Consider the following 18,558-nt stretch of genomic DNA (forward strand, 5'->3'; position numbering starts at 1 on the left):
ACTTGCACCACCTCTGGGGGGAGTCTGTTCTAGACCCTGGACACTCACACCATAAAGACCTTGTTTCTTATATCTAGTCTAAACTGGTCTTCCTGGAGTTTATGGCCGCTAGATGTTGTTATTCCTTGGGGAGCTCTGGTGAACAGCTGTTTTCCCAGGTCCTGATGTACTCCTTATATAATTGTAAGCTGCTACCAAGTCCTCCCTGAGCCTTCTCTTTTCCAGACTGAAGAGTCCCAAGCCCCTCAGCCTCTCCTTGTACAGCCTGCCCTCCAGGCCTTGGATCATATGAGTGGCTCTCCTCTGGACTCTCTCAAGCTTTTCCACATCCCTCCTGAAGTGGGCGGCCCAAAACTGGATGCAGTACTCCAGCTGCAGTCTCACCAAAAGGCTGAGTAAAGCAGGAGGATGACATCCCTGGTTTTGGTGGATGCATGCCAGAGTTTGGTTTGCTTTGCCAGCTATAACATCACATTGGTGGCTCATATTCATCTTGTGGTCAATGAAGAACCCCAAGTCTCTTTTGGTCATGGTGCTAGCGAGCACAGCACTGCCGAGCCTGTAAGTATGTTGAAGGTTCTTCCTACCAAGGTGCAGCACCTTATACTTTTCTACATTGAAGGCCATCAGGTTTTGGTCAGCCCACCTGACAGCATGTCCAAGTCAGCCTGTATCCTCAGCCTGTCCTGAGGTGTGACTGCCTTCCCCCATAATTTCATGTCATCTGTGAACTTTGCCAGTTCGCATCTGACTCCTGAATCCAGATTGTTAATGAAGATGTTAAAGAGTACTGGCACAAGTACCGAGCCCTGAGGGACTCCACCGGTCACCCTGTGTCACGTTGATTTGCTCCTCTCAACTAGTACTCTTTGGGTCCGACCCTGTAGCCAGTTACCTGGCCATCGAACCATAAGATGATCAAGGCCACAGGTCCCCAGCTTAACCATGGGGAACTACGTCAAAGGCTTTCTTGAAATCCAGATATATGACATCCACATCATCCCCCTTGTCCAGGGCACAGTTACCTGGTCATGGAAGGAGATGAGGTTGGTCAGGCAAGACTTGCCAGTCACAAAGCCATGTTGGCTGGCATTCAGATGCTTGCCTTCTGTTAGTCTGCTGTTGATGGATCCCTCAACAATTCTCTCCAGGATTTTTCCAGAGAAAAAGCAGATGTCACACTGATTGGTCTATAATTCCCTGGATCATTCCTCCTCTCTTTCCTGAAGATAGGGACCATGTCAGCTCTTTTCCAGTCTTCCAGGACCTCACCCAGGCACCACAAATTTTCAGATATCTTTGCCAAGGGGAATGCAATGATATCTGCCAGCCCTTTCAAGACTCTTGGGCGCATTCCATCGGGGCACACAGACTTGTGAATGTCCAGTTTCTCAAGGTGTTCGCTCACCTGATCCACATCAATTTTGGGCCTGTCACCTGCTCCCACGATGGTTTGTGTCTTTTCTGACAGTGTGATTCCCTTGGGAGGGTGAAAAACTGATGCGAAAAAGTCATTTAGGAGATTGGCCCTTTCTTGGGTGTCGGATGTCAGTTGCCCCGTTGGATCTATCTTTGTTCTTTCTTCAACTTCCCACATATCTGAAGAAGGATTTTTTGTTGTCCTTGATTCCCATAGCTAACCTGAGTTCAGTTTGTACCCTGGCATTTTTGGATTGCACTCTACAGGTACAGGCGAGTGTTGAGTAGTTCTCTTTGGTGATGCTTACTATTTTCCAACTGGTGTAGGCTTCTCTTTTGAGTTTAATGAGGTCCAACAGTTCCTTGTTCAGCCAAGGGGGGCTTCCTTGCCTACTGACTACATTTCTTGCGAGATGGAATGGCTTTTCCCTGTGCTTCAAGGATTATTACATTTTTGAAAGATGACCATCCCTCATGTACTCCCTTTTCTACAGGGGGTATGGCCTCTAATTGCCTGACTGACCAAATCTCTGAGTTTGCAAAAGTCAGCCTTCCCAAAGTTAACGATTTCTGTTTTATTGAGGGGTTTGCCTGCTCTTCAGTGAACTAAGAAGATGACCAATTCAGGGTCACTGTCACCAAGCTTCCCCCCTCGATCCTCATATTGCTCACCAGGTCCTCCCCTTTGGCCAGGACTAGATCAAGCAATGCCTCTCCCCTAGTCTGCTCATAGACCTCCTACGTTAGGTAGAGGTCATCAATGCAAGTGAGAAAGCTACGCAATCTGTCAGATTTGTCCATGCGCTCATCCCAGGATACGTCAGGAGAGTTGAAGTCCCCCACAACGATCATGCATTGGGAGCGTGTGGCCTTGACCAGTTCCCTGTTGAACTGGTTTTGACCTAGTTGGGATTGCCAGGGGTTCAGGATAGGATCTGGAGGGGAATCAGGAATCAATCAGGAACTATCTTGGCTGAGCATAAGTGAGGCTAGACGTTTCCACTTTGACTCCTGCCACAAAGTGCTGGATCAGACTCTTACACCTCTAATGAGTGGCTGTTCGGGGCTACAAGCAAAGGGAGTTTTCTTTCTGCCTTGCCAATCAGGTATGCTCAGTGATAACTGAGGCAAGCAGCAGGATTAGGAAGGGGGATACTGATATGGAAGAAGAGGAGATTGGTGTTTTCCACAAAACAGGAGGCATGGTAGGGCAATGGGGATCACAGAGTTTAGGATGCATGTTTAGAAAGTCACTGAAATGTAGAGGGAAAAGGAAAGGCAGCATAGAGGAAGGGAACTTGCTGGTGAGAATAGAAGGATGCAAAAAGCCCCCTGGTGTTCAGTGTGATTCACCCCATAAGCAATAATGTGCATGCCCCTAGAAACATAGAAAACTAGGGTTGGAAGAGACCACAGGGGGTCATCTAGGCCTTTCCAATTTCTCGCATACTGTTTTAAATTTCTCTCCCACAGCCCCCAATTCATCATTCAACCCCTCATACTTCACTACCCACAGCAGCTAAGATTTACTGGTTTGTATGCCCCTCTCCTCCCAGCCCCTTCTCTTTTCACAAACAAGCAGTTCACACAAAAAGTAGGTGACTCAACAGCTGGCTTCCTGTAGAAAAAACATTCTGAGGAGAGATTTAAGAGAGGGCAGGGTAGTGACATTTCAGATCTGCTCAGAAAAGGTGTTTCCTGCATGGAGGTAACATGGAAGAAAGTTCAGAAATAACCACATGAAGATTACGAGTGTTCCAATACTGTAGCAGAGAAAAGGCAAATACATTGGGCAAATCAGTGTAATGTTAGGCAATTAAGGTTGTTTTAAACTTACAGTGCTTGAATTTGATGCAATGGAAAAAGGGACTTGTGAGATAGATAAAATTATGGAGGTAGCTGTGATGGTCTGGGAATTATGCAAGAAGCAAGAATTTGTTCAGTGATATCTTTTATTAGACCAACTATATAGCTAGGATAAATTTTAATATCTTCCATGTTATGGTAGTTCTAGAGTGATGTTGTAGCTGTGATGATCCAGGAATTATGGAAGAGGCAATAATTCTTGGGGGGTGATATCTTTGATATCTATAACTGTTATAACTATGAATGAAGATTATCTTAATTTGTATGGAATGGAGAGGGACAATGTGGTCCTTGATTAATTGGTTATAGTACCCAAGACAGGAGATGATGACAGTTTGTTTAAGTTTCAGTTCTAGAAAATGTTTTGCTTATATAAATGTATCAAAAGTCCAAGAACGGCTTGCAAGTGACTAGTCAAATCAATAGCCAAATCACAAACTGGGCATGTTCCCAAAGGTTAGAGTTCTCTGCAAAGATGTGTACTGACCTTTCCTTGGATGAGCAGTATAAACTTTTCATCTGGCATAAAAACTTACCACACTGATGGCAGCAAGGGGCAAAAAGCATCTGAAAATCATGTTCACAGTATTTCCTTCCTTCAAACTGCAAATGGAAAACAAACTGGGAGTTAGGCAGATAAAGATTGTGCTTCATATTTCAAGACACAAACCTACTGTGAAACGTGGCTCAGAAGGTAAAGTGCCTGGCACAAGCCTTGAGCCTGCCTGGAGCTTCCCAATGTCCAATTTAGTCTGATTGTGCTCAATAGCCCAATTGCCTTCAGGCAACCAGGCTCCAAGTTATAAACCCAGGACAACAAGAAAAAAAAAGACAACTGCTCAGTACTTCACAAACCACCAGACAGTCCGGATCCTGCTTTAACTTTGTTCCCAGAACCTGCCACAGTTCCAGCTCTGGTTATTGCTTTTGCCAAGTTCCTGTCCTGGACCAACCCTTCAGTCTTGCCTTTGCTCTGGACCTTTCTCTGTATGACTATGCTTCACAGACTTCATAGACATTAGGGCTGGATGGGACCTCGGAAGATCATCGAGTCCAGCCCCCCGCCCAAAGGCAGGAAGTCAGCTGGGGTCATAGGATCCCAACAAGATAAGCATCCAATTTGCTCCTGAAGGTGTTCAATGTAGGTGTTTGAACCACCTCCGATGGCAGGCTGTTCCAGACCTTGGGAGCTCGGACAGTAAAGAATTTCTTCCTTATGTCCAGCCTGAAACGGTCTTGCATTAGTTTATAACCGTCTGACCTTGTCATCCCTTGGGGCGCTCTGGTGAATAAACGTTCCCCCAGATCCTGCTGGTCACCCCTGATAAACTTATAGGTGGCCATCAGATCACCCCTGAGCCTGCACTTTTCCAGGCTAAAGAACCCCATGGCTCTCGGCCTGTCGTCATAAGGTCTGTTTCCCTGACCTCTGATCATGCGTGTGGCTCTTCTCTGGACTGATCAGTGTTTAACTGCAGTTTCTGGCTCCAGACTCTTAGTCTAACTCCTGATGTTCCCTCCTGCTCTCTGAATACATGACCTGGCCCTAACCATTAAGAAAAATGGCTACACCCTGGATGGCAATAATGACCTGGCTGTAGTGAAGATGAAAGATGCACAGAAACTGGTCCTTGTGGCAAAAAAACCCAAACAACTGGACAAATTAAAGAAGCAGGAATTCTGATCATCCCTCTTGTACATCTACATTAGCACATTTAGCACACCCTATACTTTTTCATGCAATGATAATTTCACTTTCACACCGCCAAGCATATAGAACTGTGACTCCATGGTAACATATACATTATATCAGATCATATTTAAGTGCTGACAGGATGCTAAAAAACTGGTGCTGTTTATAGTGCTACAGGCAGGAATTAACTCTGGAGCTATATGTTCAACTTACAAAATTCCTTTCCTAGCAGGAACCATTTCCCCATAGCCCATCTGGTTGCCTCCCTGCTCTGCAATTCCCCAAAAAACAGCTTAGCACAGGTAAGGAAAAAGGTACATGATCACAGCGCATTTCCATGTCAGACACTTCAGTGATTTACTATGCAAACAACTTGCTAGCGTAATGCTACTGTATAAAAGGGATCTTTTCTAGTCACAACTTTTATTGTAGAGGAATAAGAATTTAAAAATAATATTGCCATTAGATTAAATCAGACAAAATGAGGGAGTTTATATGTAATGGGACTGGATTCTGATCCCAACCACTTCCAAGTCCAGCATGCTTCAGGTCTTCTTTTCTAGCTCAGGCTCCTCTGAAGAGAAAGATTTGGTGGGTTAGCAGTTACTCAGCTCTCACAGTCTTTAAGAGCTCAGCACAGTCTTTGTTTCCTGAACACACTTGCCTCACAGGAAACCCCACAAGCATATGTCAGTAATTAATGAACAAACATAAAAATAGTCCACAAGGGGTAACTCCCAGTCTGGGGCATTTTCCCAGACCCTCAAGGGGGTGACTCAGGCATTGTGCTGCTCCCTCATCACTGCAGTCTTTCCTTTCTCTCTCTGGTGCTCCTGCCTTGGTGTTGTTGCTTCCAGCCTCACAGCCCCTGGCCTCTTCCAAACCCTAGGAGAGTCGCTGGTCCGGTGTTGCAGCCACTATCCTAGCAACCTTTCTTTCTCTTTCTGTCTGTCTCCCAGTTTTCCCTCTGTCTCACTCTGTTTTTCTTATCTCTCGGACCCTATTATCTCTCTGAGCTTTTTAACTCCTACACACCAGCCAATTATTGCTCTCAATTGGCCCACTCTTGTTGAGGCAGGGTTACAATCACCCTTGCCTGCTTCCAGCTGGGCTGCAGCCCCTGAGGCAGGCAGCCTGCTACAGATCTGTGAAATGGTTTCAAGGAAAAACTGATGCAGCACTGCAGAACATCTACCTAAACACAACTGTAAAAATATGCATACAAGCATGTCTGGGAATGGAAGGAAGTAGCGCTTATATTTGGGTGCCTTAAGGCATCTCCTAACCAGATGCAAATACCAGCTAACTTGTTTAAACCAGACAGACATCATTATGATGCTATAGATGTTTGCCTTTTGACTACATGCTTGTACAACACTATAGATATGGGGGTAGCAGGATGTATGTTTTCTCCTAAAATCTTTTTAAAAGCTTAACTGAGTATTAAGCAGAAATTGACACATAATATATACTGCAATGTTTGCAGATTAGCTCCTTCATGGTTTTACTATGATGCTCTAAGGCTCTGAAAATCTTATATCTTTGTGAATCAAAATAAAGAAGTAAAAGCCAGAGTGAACTTTTAGAAGTGGTGAGCTTAGCATACACATAACTATTCCCTGGAAACTTAAAATTGCAAGCTTAGTTCTCATGCTCAACTTCACCCAGCATTAAAGAATGAAAGGTTCTTTATCTTTCAACCTCTCTGATACTAGTGCAAAACAAAAAGCATCATTATGTAATTCTGCCAAGTACTTTGCAATGAAATGCAACTAACACTGCAAAACAGATTCGAAAGAAGTGATTTAGAAAAATGTAGATTTAGATATGCTAGCATATCAGTATAAAACTGCAGTCCATCTTATCTATTTATTGAGAATCATACCTTTCTCCTGCCAAATGTAATGCATCTTAAACTGAGAAATCAGAATGCTTCCTATTTTATGTTATCAAATAAGAGAGTGACAATGTAAAGGTTAATTGTGTTTGGATAGCAGAGCCACTAAACACCACTCTGGGAAGCAGAACAGGTTTTCTTCCCTTCCGGGTTTGCACCAGGCAGGCATATTCCATTACTATAAAACTTGTTTATATTTTTCAGTGATTTGGGCTTATTTTTAGCTGTGTTCTCTGGGCTGAGTTTATCTAGCAATGAAAACCTGCAGTTCATGTAGACAAAGTCACTTGATTGACAAAAGAAGGAGTTCCAAGAATCGAAAGCTTCCATGTCAAAAATTCTCAGTGTAACATCACCACTGATTACTTGCAAATCTCCAGGTATTTACTAAACAGTGTTTCTTCAAGGATCCCCCGGCTCTAGCACTGTTTCTGCTTGGCACACAGAAAGAAAGAGGTCTCCAGATGACAGTGCAATATAAATAATAATAACATTTGCAATTTTATCATAGCAGCCTCCTGCCATAAGCCACTATTATCTTCTAGAACTCAAAGGAGAATTCACCATCACTTGTACATAATGTAAATCTTGTGACTTATTATCCAAGCCAAACTTCCTAAAAATTCAGATCCCACTCCAGAACTTTCTTGAGTGCTTGAACTGTTTGCTCCACATTTGCAGGGGAAGAGAAAAGAGTTTTCTCATGTCCTTTCTCTTATCACAGTTACAGTAGGCTCTACTTCTGCAGAAACAGCCTTATGAAAGGGAACTATTTGACAAGTCTTTTTTCTCACCATACAGTAGCCACTCTAAATGGAAGAGTGATGACTGATGGCATTCAGTGTCACTGAGTGGGTTACTGGGTTACTGTTTACTTGAAATTTTCTGATTTACAAATTAGCAGATTTATATCAGTGGTCCAGGATTATGTTTCACTGCCCCTCTGGACATGCTGGCACCAAAGCCCCCTATTTAAGTAGGTTATTTTGCTGTTATTAGTAACAATGCATGGTCATGCACCTGTTATAAATCTCTAATGAGAACATTCCATTGCCAGATTACAGTATAAAACTAGAGGTAAACTAGTGAATCCAAAGCACAAAAGTGTCTGGAATGGAGATCTGGTTTTAGATCACAAAACACGCTAACTTGGTGAGGCCAAACAAAGGAAAACAAGTATTTCAAAGCAAATAGTAGACAAGGACTCCTATGTTACACTACAAACAAAACTTACTTCAACCCACAAACCACAAGACCAATAATGGTTGGTTAATCAACAACTTAAAATGAAAACTTTAAAATCAATTTTTTGCATGTGCTTGAGGCCAACAAAAGTCTCACTAAGTCTGTAGGGACATGTACTGGAATCTGGGCTGGGTAAGAATCTTTACTCCAGCACTTAGCTGCAGCTGCAGTTATCCTAAAGATGATGTGAAAAGAGCGACATAAAATATCTAGGAGTTCTTTGTCTGACCAGGATTCTTACATCAGCACAGCTAACCAGAACTACTGCCCTGCTGTCAATGCCCAATTGTAGATGCACTGCACTGGTATAATACAGGGCACGCTTCACTGGTAATAGGTCTACAGAGAACCACAGGCAGCAGTGACAGATAGGGCAGGGAGCAGAAGCACAGCAGCAGCTTGGTCAGGGAGCTGAGCAACAAAATGGAGTAGCACCCAAGGAGGTTGCGGGGCTAATTTGTGGCTTGCAGGTCAAAAAGGTTGGCTTCACTGGGTTAAAGCATGATCAGATAATCCTAAAAGAGGACTGTGCCCTATGCTACAGAGAAAGGCGAGGGCTACTGGGATTTTTTTTTGCCTATTTGACCAGGGGAAGAATTTCTGCCTCACTCCATATCTAGTAACCTGTATGACCCTATATGTGTGACCTAGCCCCAAAAGACAGGCACCTGAAAGGTCTGTCATGCAAGCAGAGCAGACAAATACAAAATGATAAACAGCTAATTACCATTAAGAATACCAGTGTATTCTAAGAAACTCCCTCCTCGAGTTGCAGTCAATGCCCAATGTTTTAGTAGACAGGGAAAAAACCCAGAAGCCAGTAATTAACTTATGGGCGGGGGGGGGAAGGGGGGAATCTTCCTGGGCCACACAGGGAACTAGTAGAAGCCCCAAAGCATGGGTTTTGCAGATACCTTTCACAAAGAGGTCAAACTTCTTTTCGACCCCCTCACGAGGATATTAGATACTCCACTATGCATATGACAAACATACTGCTACCTCATGAACATCCCTGTGTTATCATACTATATATATTCTATAAACTTGAGAACCATTTGAAGTCATTCAGATCCTTTGATCCCACAGTTATTTTCAGAAGACTGCTCCAGATATTCACTTCTCTGAAAATAAGAAAGCTTCTGCTAGTTTCTAAGTTTTTTCACGACTAGCCTGTATTATCTATCTGATCTTGTCCAGACATTGTTTAACATGGCTAGTTCTTCCCCCTCCCTAACATTCACTGAAAAGTAATCTGTCTAGAAAAGGCCTAAGAATCTATTGCCTGAGCACACAGATACCCAGAGTGATGACTAGTTAAGACAACTTTGAAGTGGCTTGGGGATGGAGGAAGGGGACACCGTGATTGTTAACAGTTGGAGGCGACTTCTGGAGAAGATGCTTAGGACAAGAAAATCAAGGATTTAGGAAAACAGGCCTACTGGATCCTTGTCAGAGGATGTAACAAGCTGAAATAAATCTTCTCACAGGAAGAGAACCGTTTTAGGTACAGGAGTCATATGTTTGTTGGTATAAAGAGAAATTGCCAGGCCAAAGGGGAAAGAGTAGCATGACTGAAGACAGAGATACCATTGGAAAGTCAAATACAACACAGGACTTTTCAAGGTCACTTATCCTAATCAGTATTACTCCCTTTCTAACACACTTATTTAAAAGAAGGATACTGTATTTATTTGAATACAAGACAAGGCCAAGTGGAACAATATGTCTTGCCCTGGCAACAGACAACTGTCAGGCCCCGTCTCCAAGATCAGAGCTGGAACTGGGACAACGACTGTTGCCCTCACAGCCGCCTGCTGCCCAGGCCAACTCCAATCTCAGAGCCATGGCTGGGACAATATTCCCTGCCTCTGCAGCTGCCTGTTGTTGGGGCCAGCTCCAATCTTGGAAAATAAACCCCTACAGATTTATTTTCCCTGCTGTAACAAGGGGAAGGGGACAAATTCAAGGCAAACCTCCAATAATTAGATTCTATACCTGAAAAATTATAACACATTTATCATTTTTCCATATATAGAACCTAATTATTGGGGGCTCTCCTTATATTCAGGGGTATCTTGGATTCAAGTAAATACAGTAACACTTTTGTAGCAAATGGCAATTTCTATACAAGCTAGGCGCTACCTCCTTGAAAGTAAAAACATCACACAGCTAAACTCACTGGAAATTAATTTGCCCAATGATACTGAAGAAGGGCTACTTTTATCTCTGGTATAATCTATCAAGTTACCTTTGCCTTTAAGAGGAAGGCTCACTTTATAGTAAAACAGGTGCTTTAAAACAGCAGCACAGAATGTTAAAGGATGCATTAAACAGATAATGGTGGGGCACTTGCTCCCTTGTAAATGAAAAAAGCCTAGCCACAAATGCACCTGAAAAGAATAGGGGAACAAGATCATGCCAAGAATTTGCATGGGTATTGGTTGCAGTCATGTTGGTCTAAGGACATCATAGGCAGACAAGGTTCTTTGGGTAAATCTGATATCTTTCATAAGACCAACTTAAATAGTTGGAAAAATTCTTCTTTGCAAGCTGTCAGGTACAAGCATTCTTCTTCAGGCTGAGGAAGTCTGCAGTTGTTCCATGCTCTTCCTGGATGGAAAAGAATAGAATGGAAGCCCGAGGCTGTGCATGAGCACTAAAGAGATTTTACTTATTTTTTAGGTTAGGTGCAAATATGCTGATCTGCAATTTAAGCCTTTCCTTCCAGTGTTCCTGCACTATCCTACATGAGACATGTTTCAAAATCTTCATGTTTGCAGAAGTCTGAAAGCACTAAAATGCCAATTCCCCAGCAGCCAAGGTAGCAAATTGCCAGCAAATCCACAGCAATCACCCACCCAGCCTCAGCCTCCTCTGAAAGCAACCAAAAGTAAAAGCAGCTAAAGCTAAAAATGGAAAAAGGAAGAGCTGTGTTTGGCTGAGAGAAAATTCAAGAGTTTGGAATTGCTTGGGAAGAAAGGAAATCTGAGACTCAGCTCCTGGAACTTGGAAATGGCTATTGAAATTATTTCTATTCAAAGCCTATCTGTAAGAACTGAACTTGTACGTTAAGATATACTTTTTAATCCACTTCCTTCTGTTTGTTGCCTAGAACACCCACTCAGCTAAACCCTTGGCACCATATCATGATGCTGCTCTGGTGAATTCATATGACCAAGATTTCTCTGATGTCAGTACTCCTGACTGAAAACCTGGAACTAAATGTTTGCTATTTTGGATAAGATCTTAGTATGTTTTCTGAGTCTTACCACACAAAATCATCAAAAACTATTTGATGATACAAGTCCTCTCCAGTGTTAAATACTATCCACAGTGACAATATCCCAAACTAGCTCTCAGTAAAGAAACTGGCAGGATGATTTTATATTTATCTCATCACAGGAAATTATTTTACACCAATGTGTACTTAAACTGTCAGATTCATTATGTTGCCTCTAAAAGGACCCTCAGTACAAATACACGCCTGTGACAGTAATTTCTGTTAAAGATTTTCAAACTAGAGTGCATATTCCAATATATATAGAGACAAAATTTCAAGCAGAGCTGCTTCATGTTTATATCATTAAATGATTAATGATTATATCCTTAAATGGAATCTTCTGAACTACTGCGGCACTGATTTTCTGCTTAATTGGAACACTACACGTAGCCTAGTCATCCTCACACCCGTCGCAGCTCAGTGGAAGAGATGGCAATTTACAGCAATAACACTGTGGAAAGCAAACTGTCACACTCTTTAATTAAATAATTAGTGTGCTTCTTTTTATACTGCATTATGTCTGAAACACCTTAGATCTCTACACAATCTCTCCTTTTGTTAGGAGATGGTTGTCCCCATTTTGAGAACACAGTATGACATAAATCTTTCTGTGCTTTCAGCTACTATTCCAATTTAGACTGCAAACTATTTAGGCTGTGATCCTATTACATTAAGTGCTGTGTGAAGCACTAAATAAGGTGCTTCTATACAAACGCTTCAGTCATAAATAAAAAATTAAATAGAAAAGTCTAAACTGAATCAGCATTAAGGGTGTAACTGGGCTAGGATCATCTTGGCAAAAGCACTGGACTTGAAGTGAAGGAAATCTTGTTTTTAGTCTCAAAATTGCCCCAGACATCCTGTGTGACCATGAAAAGTTACTTAGGAACAAGATTTTGAAAAGACTGCAAGAGTGCAAAGAGCTTTTGAAATCTGGTCTTTAATCTTTTTGAGCCTCTGTAAACTAGAAACAAAGCTGTTCCATATTGCAGGCAGTTGTTTTTCTTACATATCGATTGCTCAATATCATACCATAGGCAAAATCCTGTCTAAGGCCATTGTTGATCCAGTCATTACTCAGAAAAGGGAAAAGGCAACTGGATTATGACACATTTGACCTCTGGGTTTTTGAAAAAACATGGTGAGGTGTCTTCCCATGCAAAAACATAAAAACTTCTCTAATTCAGAATGACCCCTGAGGGCTGTGTCTAGGAAGTGAGTCACAGAAATGACATACACTCTGCACCAAGGATGCAGTGGGATGAGCAATGGCTACAGCATTAAAGAGAAACCAACTTTTCGCTTTGGATACTTTAGGAAGGTGATGTTTACTAGAAAGGATCCTGAATTGACCCACTTGATCCGAATCCCATCTGGCTTTCGGTACATTCAGATCTGAAGCTCAGTCTCATGGCTTGACCTCATTTCTAACAGAAAGTATTTGGGAAAATTCTGAGTTGTATTGAAGCCAATGACAAAATTCAGTGAGGACTTTAGTGGAGCCAGAATTTCATTCTACATTTATTCCATTTTAGTAGCTCTGTTTTCTCTGTGCCTCCAGCATAACATGTAGAGTGTGTCTTCATACACTGCAAGGAAAATTCTGCATTTACCACAATGCTTGGGATAACCTAGGAGGTTTTTGCCCATCACTAATTCTGTGACTAAAAAGATGTTAACATTCTCAAATTGCAATGACATTCTCTATATTGGCACAGAAATGCCTCTCCTTTCTTCTCTCTGCTGGATATTTATTTTCAAAGACCAATACCACATTTTGCAGTGATATTACATGAACAGGTGTATTTTCCATTTACACCTTAAAAAGGAAACCCAGGAAATCGAGAGAAAAATATTTTAACCTGTTTACCTCATAGAAGAGCCCTTCAGGGAACTGCTGAAAGCACTGGGCACACACAAAACACTGCTCATGGTACAGTTCACCGTTGCTGTTAACGATTTTCTCAGCAGGTGCGAAGCCTCCTCTACAGCGCTCACAGATGGCATTTGCAAGAGCATTTGCCATATTGCTGTAATGAAAGCAAAACAAAACAGGAAAAAGATTACACTGCTTCTCTGAAAGAAAGCGATAAAGAAAAAGAAAACTTCCAGATCCCTTGATTTTAACTTTTTTTTTCCTCAGAAGCCACCTGGCCCTATCAAATTCCCACTGACGTTTTTCTGAATAATAGTGTTTAAGGTGCCACCATCATGTCTTGCCATGTGCCTGATTTCAGACTAGTACAGCTAACTACCTCTCTACACATTGACTTAAACTGGAACTGAGACAGTTCTACAGACAGAAAATAGTAAAACGTCATTGAAATCCATCTACCATCTAAGCCCTTTAGTAATAGCATATTTGCAGATTTGTGTGAAGGGAAAAACAGGTAAAGTTTTCTACAACAAGACAGAAGATGAAAATAAAATTATAATGGTTATGCAAAACAAGAGCCCGGCTTATCACTATTTTAAAATTGGTTTTCCTCTGTGAGATGAAACAAGAATACTGCTCTAAAATGCACATAAAACCAGTACAAAGTATCTAGGGCATCAATGCACAGGAGTGGAATTAATAGTACTTAGCTTCTGTGGCAGAAATAACCAATGCACAAAAGAGTGCTCTTAAGAAGTATTAATTTTGCAAAATCCTTCCAGATACATGGAATCTGAATCAGAGATTTGAAAACCACCCATGTAAATAACCTAGGTACTTCTGGGTTCCTAGGCATTTGTAATAAAATGTTAATGCAACATCTGTAAAAATCAGAAACCAAACTCACTCTTCAGGTTTGAATATTCAACTGCAATAAATCAGCGTTGCTCCATGTCTGTCAACTGGGGGACCTGGCTCTAATTTTTTTAAGCCCTCGGACTTTAGGCTGTTTCCTTGCTTACACCTAAATTCACAAAAGTCTTTGAGGCAGAGCTCTCTACGTGTACCTTTATGTGGGGAGCAAATACAGAACAAATGATCAATTTAAGAATATCTGGCAAACCACTTGCAGAACAGTTATAGAGTATACATAAAACCTAAATTAAGGGATGTGAACTTTCTGGTAAGATGATTGACTGAGGTATTTTTATAAAAGAAACTGTTTCTATTCTTCAGTAAGTAAAAAGATGATTTCTGTGTTTGATAGGAAGTCATGTTGCATCCATATAAAGGGAGAGCAAAATCCTCTATAACAAGGTTTGCCAACCTGCAGCACAAGTGCCACAGACAGCCTGTGTGTGTGGCTCATGGCAGATCAGTGAGAGGAGAGGCAGCACAGTCGCAGAAAGCAGAGCTGGAGATTGGGCAAAGTACAAGGTAGGGAGCAGAAAACAGAGCATCAGACCAGGCAGAGGAAGGGGATCAGAATGGCACTCAGGGGGGTATGTCAACCCACGAGCAATAAACTCAGCAGCTTTTTGCTTCAAAGTTTATTGTTCCTGGGAAGCTCCCTGGCATATGGTTTTAGATGTGCTCAAACTACAGCATACCGAGCCAGGTCTGAGCAGCCTCGGCTGGCAGGGAGTCAGGGGGGTCAGCCTGCCAGCCTGGGGCTGCTCTGACCAGGCTCAATGTGTTGCACAGGGGCTGGATGGGGCACAAGTGTGCTCCAGTGTGGGGCTAGCCAGCAGACAGCCTCTGCACTGAAGCACCCTCATGCCCCAGGCAGTTAGGTCTGAGTCCACACATGTGCAGCTGTGCACAAAAAACTGCAGCAGGGTAGGACTTGTATTTACAAGTCCTACCCTGCTGCAGAGTTTATATCAGTTTCCTGCATCCTAATAGGGGTGTATGTCTAGACGCAGAGACATTTACTGCAGAATTAATTAGTCAGCTTTACAGTAAATGTCTCATGTAGGCACGCTCAGGGACAGTACAGGGCCAATTTGTGGCATACCTGCCAAAAAGGCTGGATGCTGAGTATTACTTTGCAGGTATTAGTGTCCTCAACTCCAACTGACTTCCACTGTACAAAGCTTGCGTCGGTTCATGGTATTACATTAACATGGATTGTGAACAGATCTGTGATTCAAGGATTGGACTCCTAAATCATCTCAAGACGCATCAATGAGCCTTGGGAGAGATCATCCTTGAATTGAGGGAGTGCCAACGATAATTAACACAGTTCTTATTAAATGGTTCCAAGCTGAGGAACTATATTTATTCTTTATAGCAGAGAGTCTCAACAAGGAAACTGTGATCTTTTTTAAGGGTGATATTACCACTGTTAGGTACTCCAACATGATTCATAAGATAAACCCAGTGATTTCAAATAGGAATCAATCGTGTCAGAAACATTCTATCCTGCTGTGGTCATTCTGAGTTCTTTGCAACAGAAAAATTGCTCTAGTATTTTTTATAGTCACAAAACTAGTAAAAACCAACTCATTTTCTGAGGGGTGCTGTCTAACGAGGGGTGCCTCAAATCTGAAGAAGTTGAGCAGCACTGTACATAGACTCCTGGCAGCCCCATGCAAACTTTTAGTATCAGGCCCCGCTTCGTCAGAGATAATGATACTATTAATAAAAAAATGACCATTTTCAGGCCCCCTTTCTGTCTGGGCCTGGACGGCTGCTCGGTTCGCCCATGCCTCCGTTCGGCCCTGACGTTGAGAACAACTACCTAACATTACACCACAGAAAAATGGCAAGCCCTGCTTAAAGCAGCACTTGCCTGGTTATTAGTAATCTGCTGGTTTTTCTATTCTACAACTCTTTTCAGAAGAGGGTGACATTAGCTGCATTTCCACATAAACCTCAAGAGTATTAGATCAAGAGCATTCCATTTCTCACAGGGTCTCAAGCAAATGCACATGTGTGCACACATGCACGCACACACAAATAAGAAACGTAAAGAATGTCTAGCTGTATTGCTAACTGCCTCTCTTCATAATCTACTTCTGTCAAAACTATTGTGCTTTTTGGAAGGGAAACAGGTTATTTCATACACTGCATCTACTGAAAAAGTGTCCAGATTGCTTGTGAATACTGAACACAGTATAACTTGCAACATTTTCTATAGCTCAACAGCTCTTGCATGGGAAAGGTGAATAGATATTGTACCTTAGAATTTAACTTCAAGCATTTCTTGGATACAAAGTATTATGCAACCACAAGTAGTTGGTGAAAAAACTTCGAAAATCATAGCTTTTAGCAAAACCAAAAAACCCCCAGAAACAAACAAACGAAAAACCAAAACCAACCCTCCCTCCCCCTCAAAGCTTTTTTTTCTCCCTGCAAAACTCTCAAATACTTAATTTGCTTTCCTTTGAGAAATGTCAAAATTTCCTAATGGCAACATAGCTTACTATTTGTTATGGTAATCAGTAATTATCCACCAAAATGTAATAGATAGAAAGTTATGTTACCAGTAAGATCATTTGTACCTTTCCCCCAAAACTTGTACAAACTAACATACAAGTCTCACAACATATAATTTGCTTTGCAAGTGCAAAATAGTTCATTAAAAAAATGCGGGGATGAAAACTACAAATTTATCAATCACACAACAAGTGGAATTGCACTAGAAAATGGATCAATCCTATTCTATACAAAATAAAATGAGTAAAGACAACTACAGACATTAAAAGGTGATCTGTCAAATAACATCTAAATGCTGAGCAAGTGAACTTACGATCTTGCATAAAAGTCACAAAACTCTTTGTATACTTTTATTTCACTGTGCCTACGCTGTAATTTTGACACTGGTTTTTCGCCTTCATTTCCTCTGATATCGTAGGCATCCTGAGGGACCTTGTGAGGAGCGTCTTCAGTCTCTGGAATCAGATAGGAGTGAGCTCTGCTTTGGAATTCCATCCTTCGTTAACTATTATAAAAAATCCACTGTAATACTCAGTAGGAAGCTGCAGACAAAAATCCAGAGAAACAATATGCAGGAATCCCCCTTGTTCCCAGAGAAGTGATTTACTTTCACAGAGTCATGTCAGTTAGCTCGGCTTGTTGAGCACTCTGGTAGAGCTTCACGTTAAGAGCTCAGCTGCAGAGCAGCTAGAACGTCATGCTGCTATTTAGTAAGGGGTCATTGGAAGCTGAGGAACACATTCCATTACAAGGTTGTAATACAAACTTGGACAGTACATCAGGGCTTCACTATCTATTGCCGAAAGAAGAATTCTAGTCAGGCACAGAAGAGCTATTTTATGAGTAAACTTGTACGAGTGAACACATTCATTGTCAAGCTTATCAAGTTGCTAAAGGAAAAAAGTACTAGGTAGAAAAAAAAATGACAACAATGCTACTTTATCATGAAAACACCAACACCGAAAAACATAAAAGAAATATTTTGTCACTAGATGAAGATTGTTTTTAAACTTCTGCCAAACTAAATTGTAAAAATAGCCTTTTGCACTACTAATGAGTCATTCTTAGTGAAGTACTCTGAGATTATGGATCAACAAGGGCTTAAACTGCAACAAGGGAAATTTAGATTGGATGAACTCTCTCACTACGAGGGTGGTTAATCCCTAGAACAAACTACCTAAAGAGAGGTTGTGGAATCTCCTTCATCACCACACATTTTTAACTGAGGGTTTAACTGAGGGTAGGCAAACATTTGGCTAAACCAAGGTATCAGAGTTACGGCCCATGGGGTCCAACAGCTGGCCCCTGCCCCTGCATCTTGAGTTGAACCACGTGAGGCGTGCACTGGACTGGCCCCATGTGTAGGGCCCAAGACATGCCAAATGTGATGCCTGCTCCAGCCAGTGTAGGACATACATTGCATGTATAGACCACTCTGAGACCTGCACTACAAGCAGCACCTGCACCAGCCAGTTCAGGACCCCTCTGCCCGCCACACACCGAATCTAGTAGCCATGGCGCTTGCTCTAGGACTGTGCTGCACAACCGGTCTGGGACATATGCTGTGTGTGATCCACATCCCAGACTGGTTGGAGCAGCTGCTGTATCTAGCATGTGGGGAAGGGCGTGGGACCCATTTGGCCTGCAGGGCTGGCCCTGAGTCATTCACCTGGCCCACGAACTGGTCCTGTGCCACTCATCCAGCCCATGGAGCCTGATCACTTTGACACCTCTGGTTTAAATAGTCATGACTCTTCCTTGATCAGAAAGGGCTGGCATCCTATAGTCTCTGGGCTGTAGCCGTTGGATTGGTAACCTACAGTCTACACTGCAGAGCCACT

General features: G+C 42.1%; 1 protein-coding gene across 3 annotated transcripts in view; it reads right to left on the minus strand.

The window, feature by feature from the left end:
• Positions 1–18,558, minus strand: part of LIMS1 (LIM zinc finger domain containing 1) — a 76,240-nt gene that overhangs the window by 15,610 nt on the left and 42,072 nt on the right. For 2 of the 3 annotated variants that reach the window (XM_019524741.1, XM_019524740.1), the window contains exons 2-3: positions 13,271–13,430; positions 3,822–3,888 (exon numbers count right to left, since the gene is read on the minus strand). In XM_019524741.1, the coding sequence (XP_019380286.1) occupies positions 3,822–3,888; positions 13,271–13,426 (223 nt within the window). In that variant the 5' untranslated portion in view covers positions 13,427–13,430. Of the gene's footprint in view, positions 1–3,821; positions 3,889–13,270; positions 13,431–17,030; positions 17,351–18,558 lie in introns of those variants that run through there. The other variant, XM_019524738.1, reaches the window with a different exon arrangement.

This window comes from Gavialis gangeticus, unplaced genomic scaffold (genome assembly GCF_001723915.1).
Source record: "Gavialis gangeticus isolate Ggan-Ray unplaced genomic scaffold, GavGan_comp1, whole genome shotgun sequence".
In the NCBI taxonomy this organism is placed as follows: Eukaryota; Metazoa; Chordata; order Crocodylia; family Gavialidae; genus Gavialis; species Gavialis gangeticus.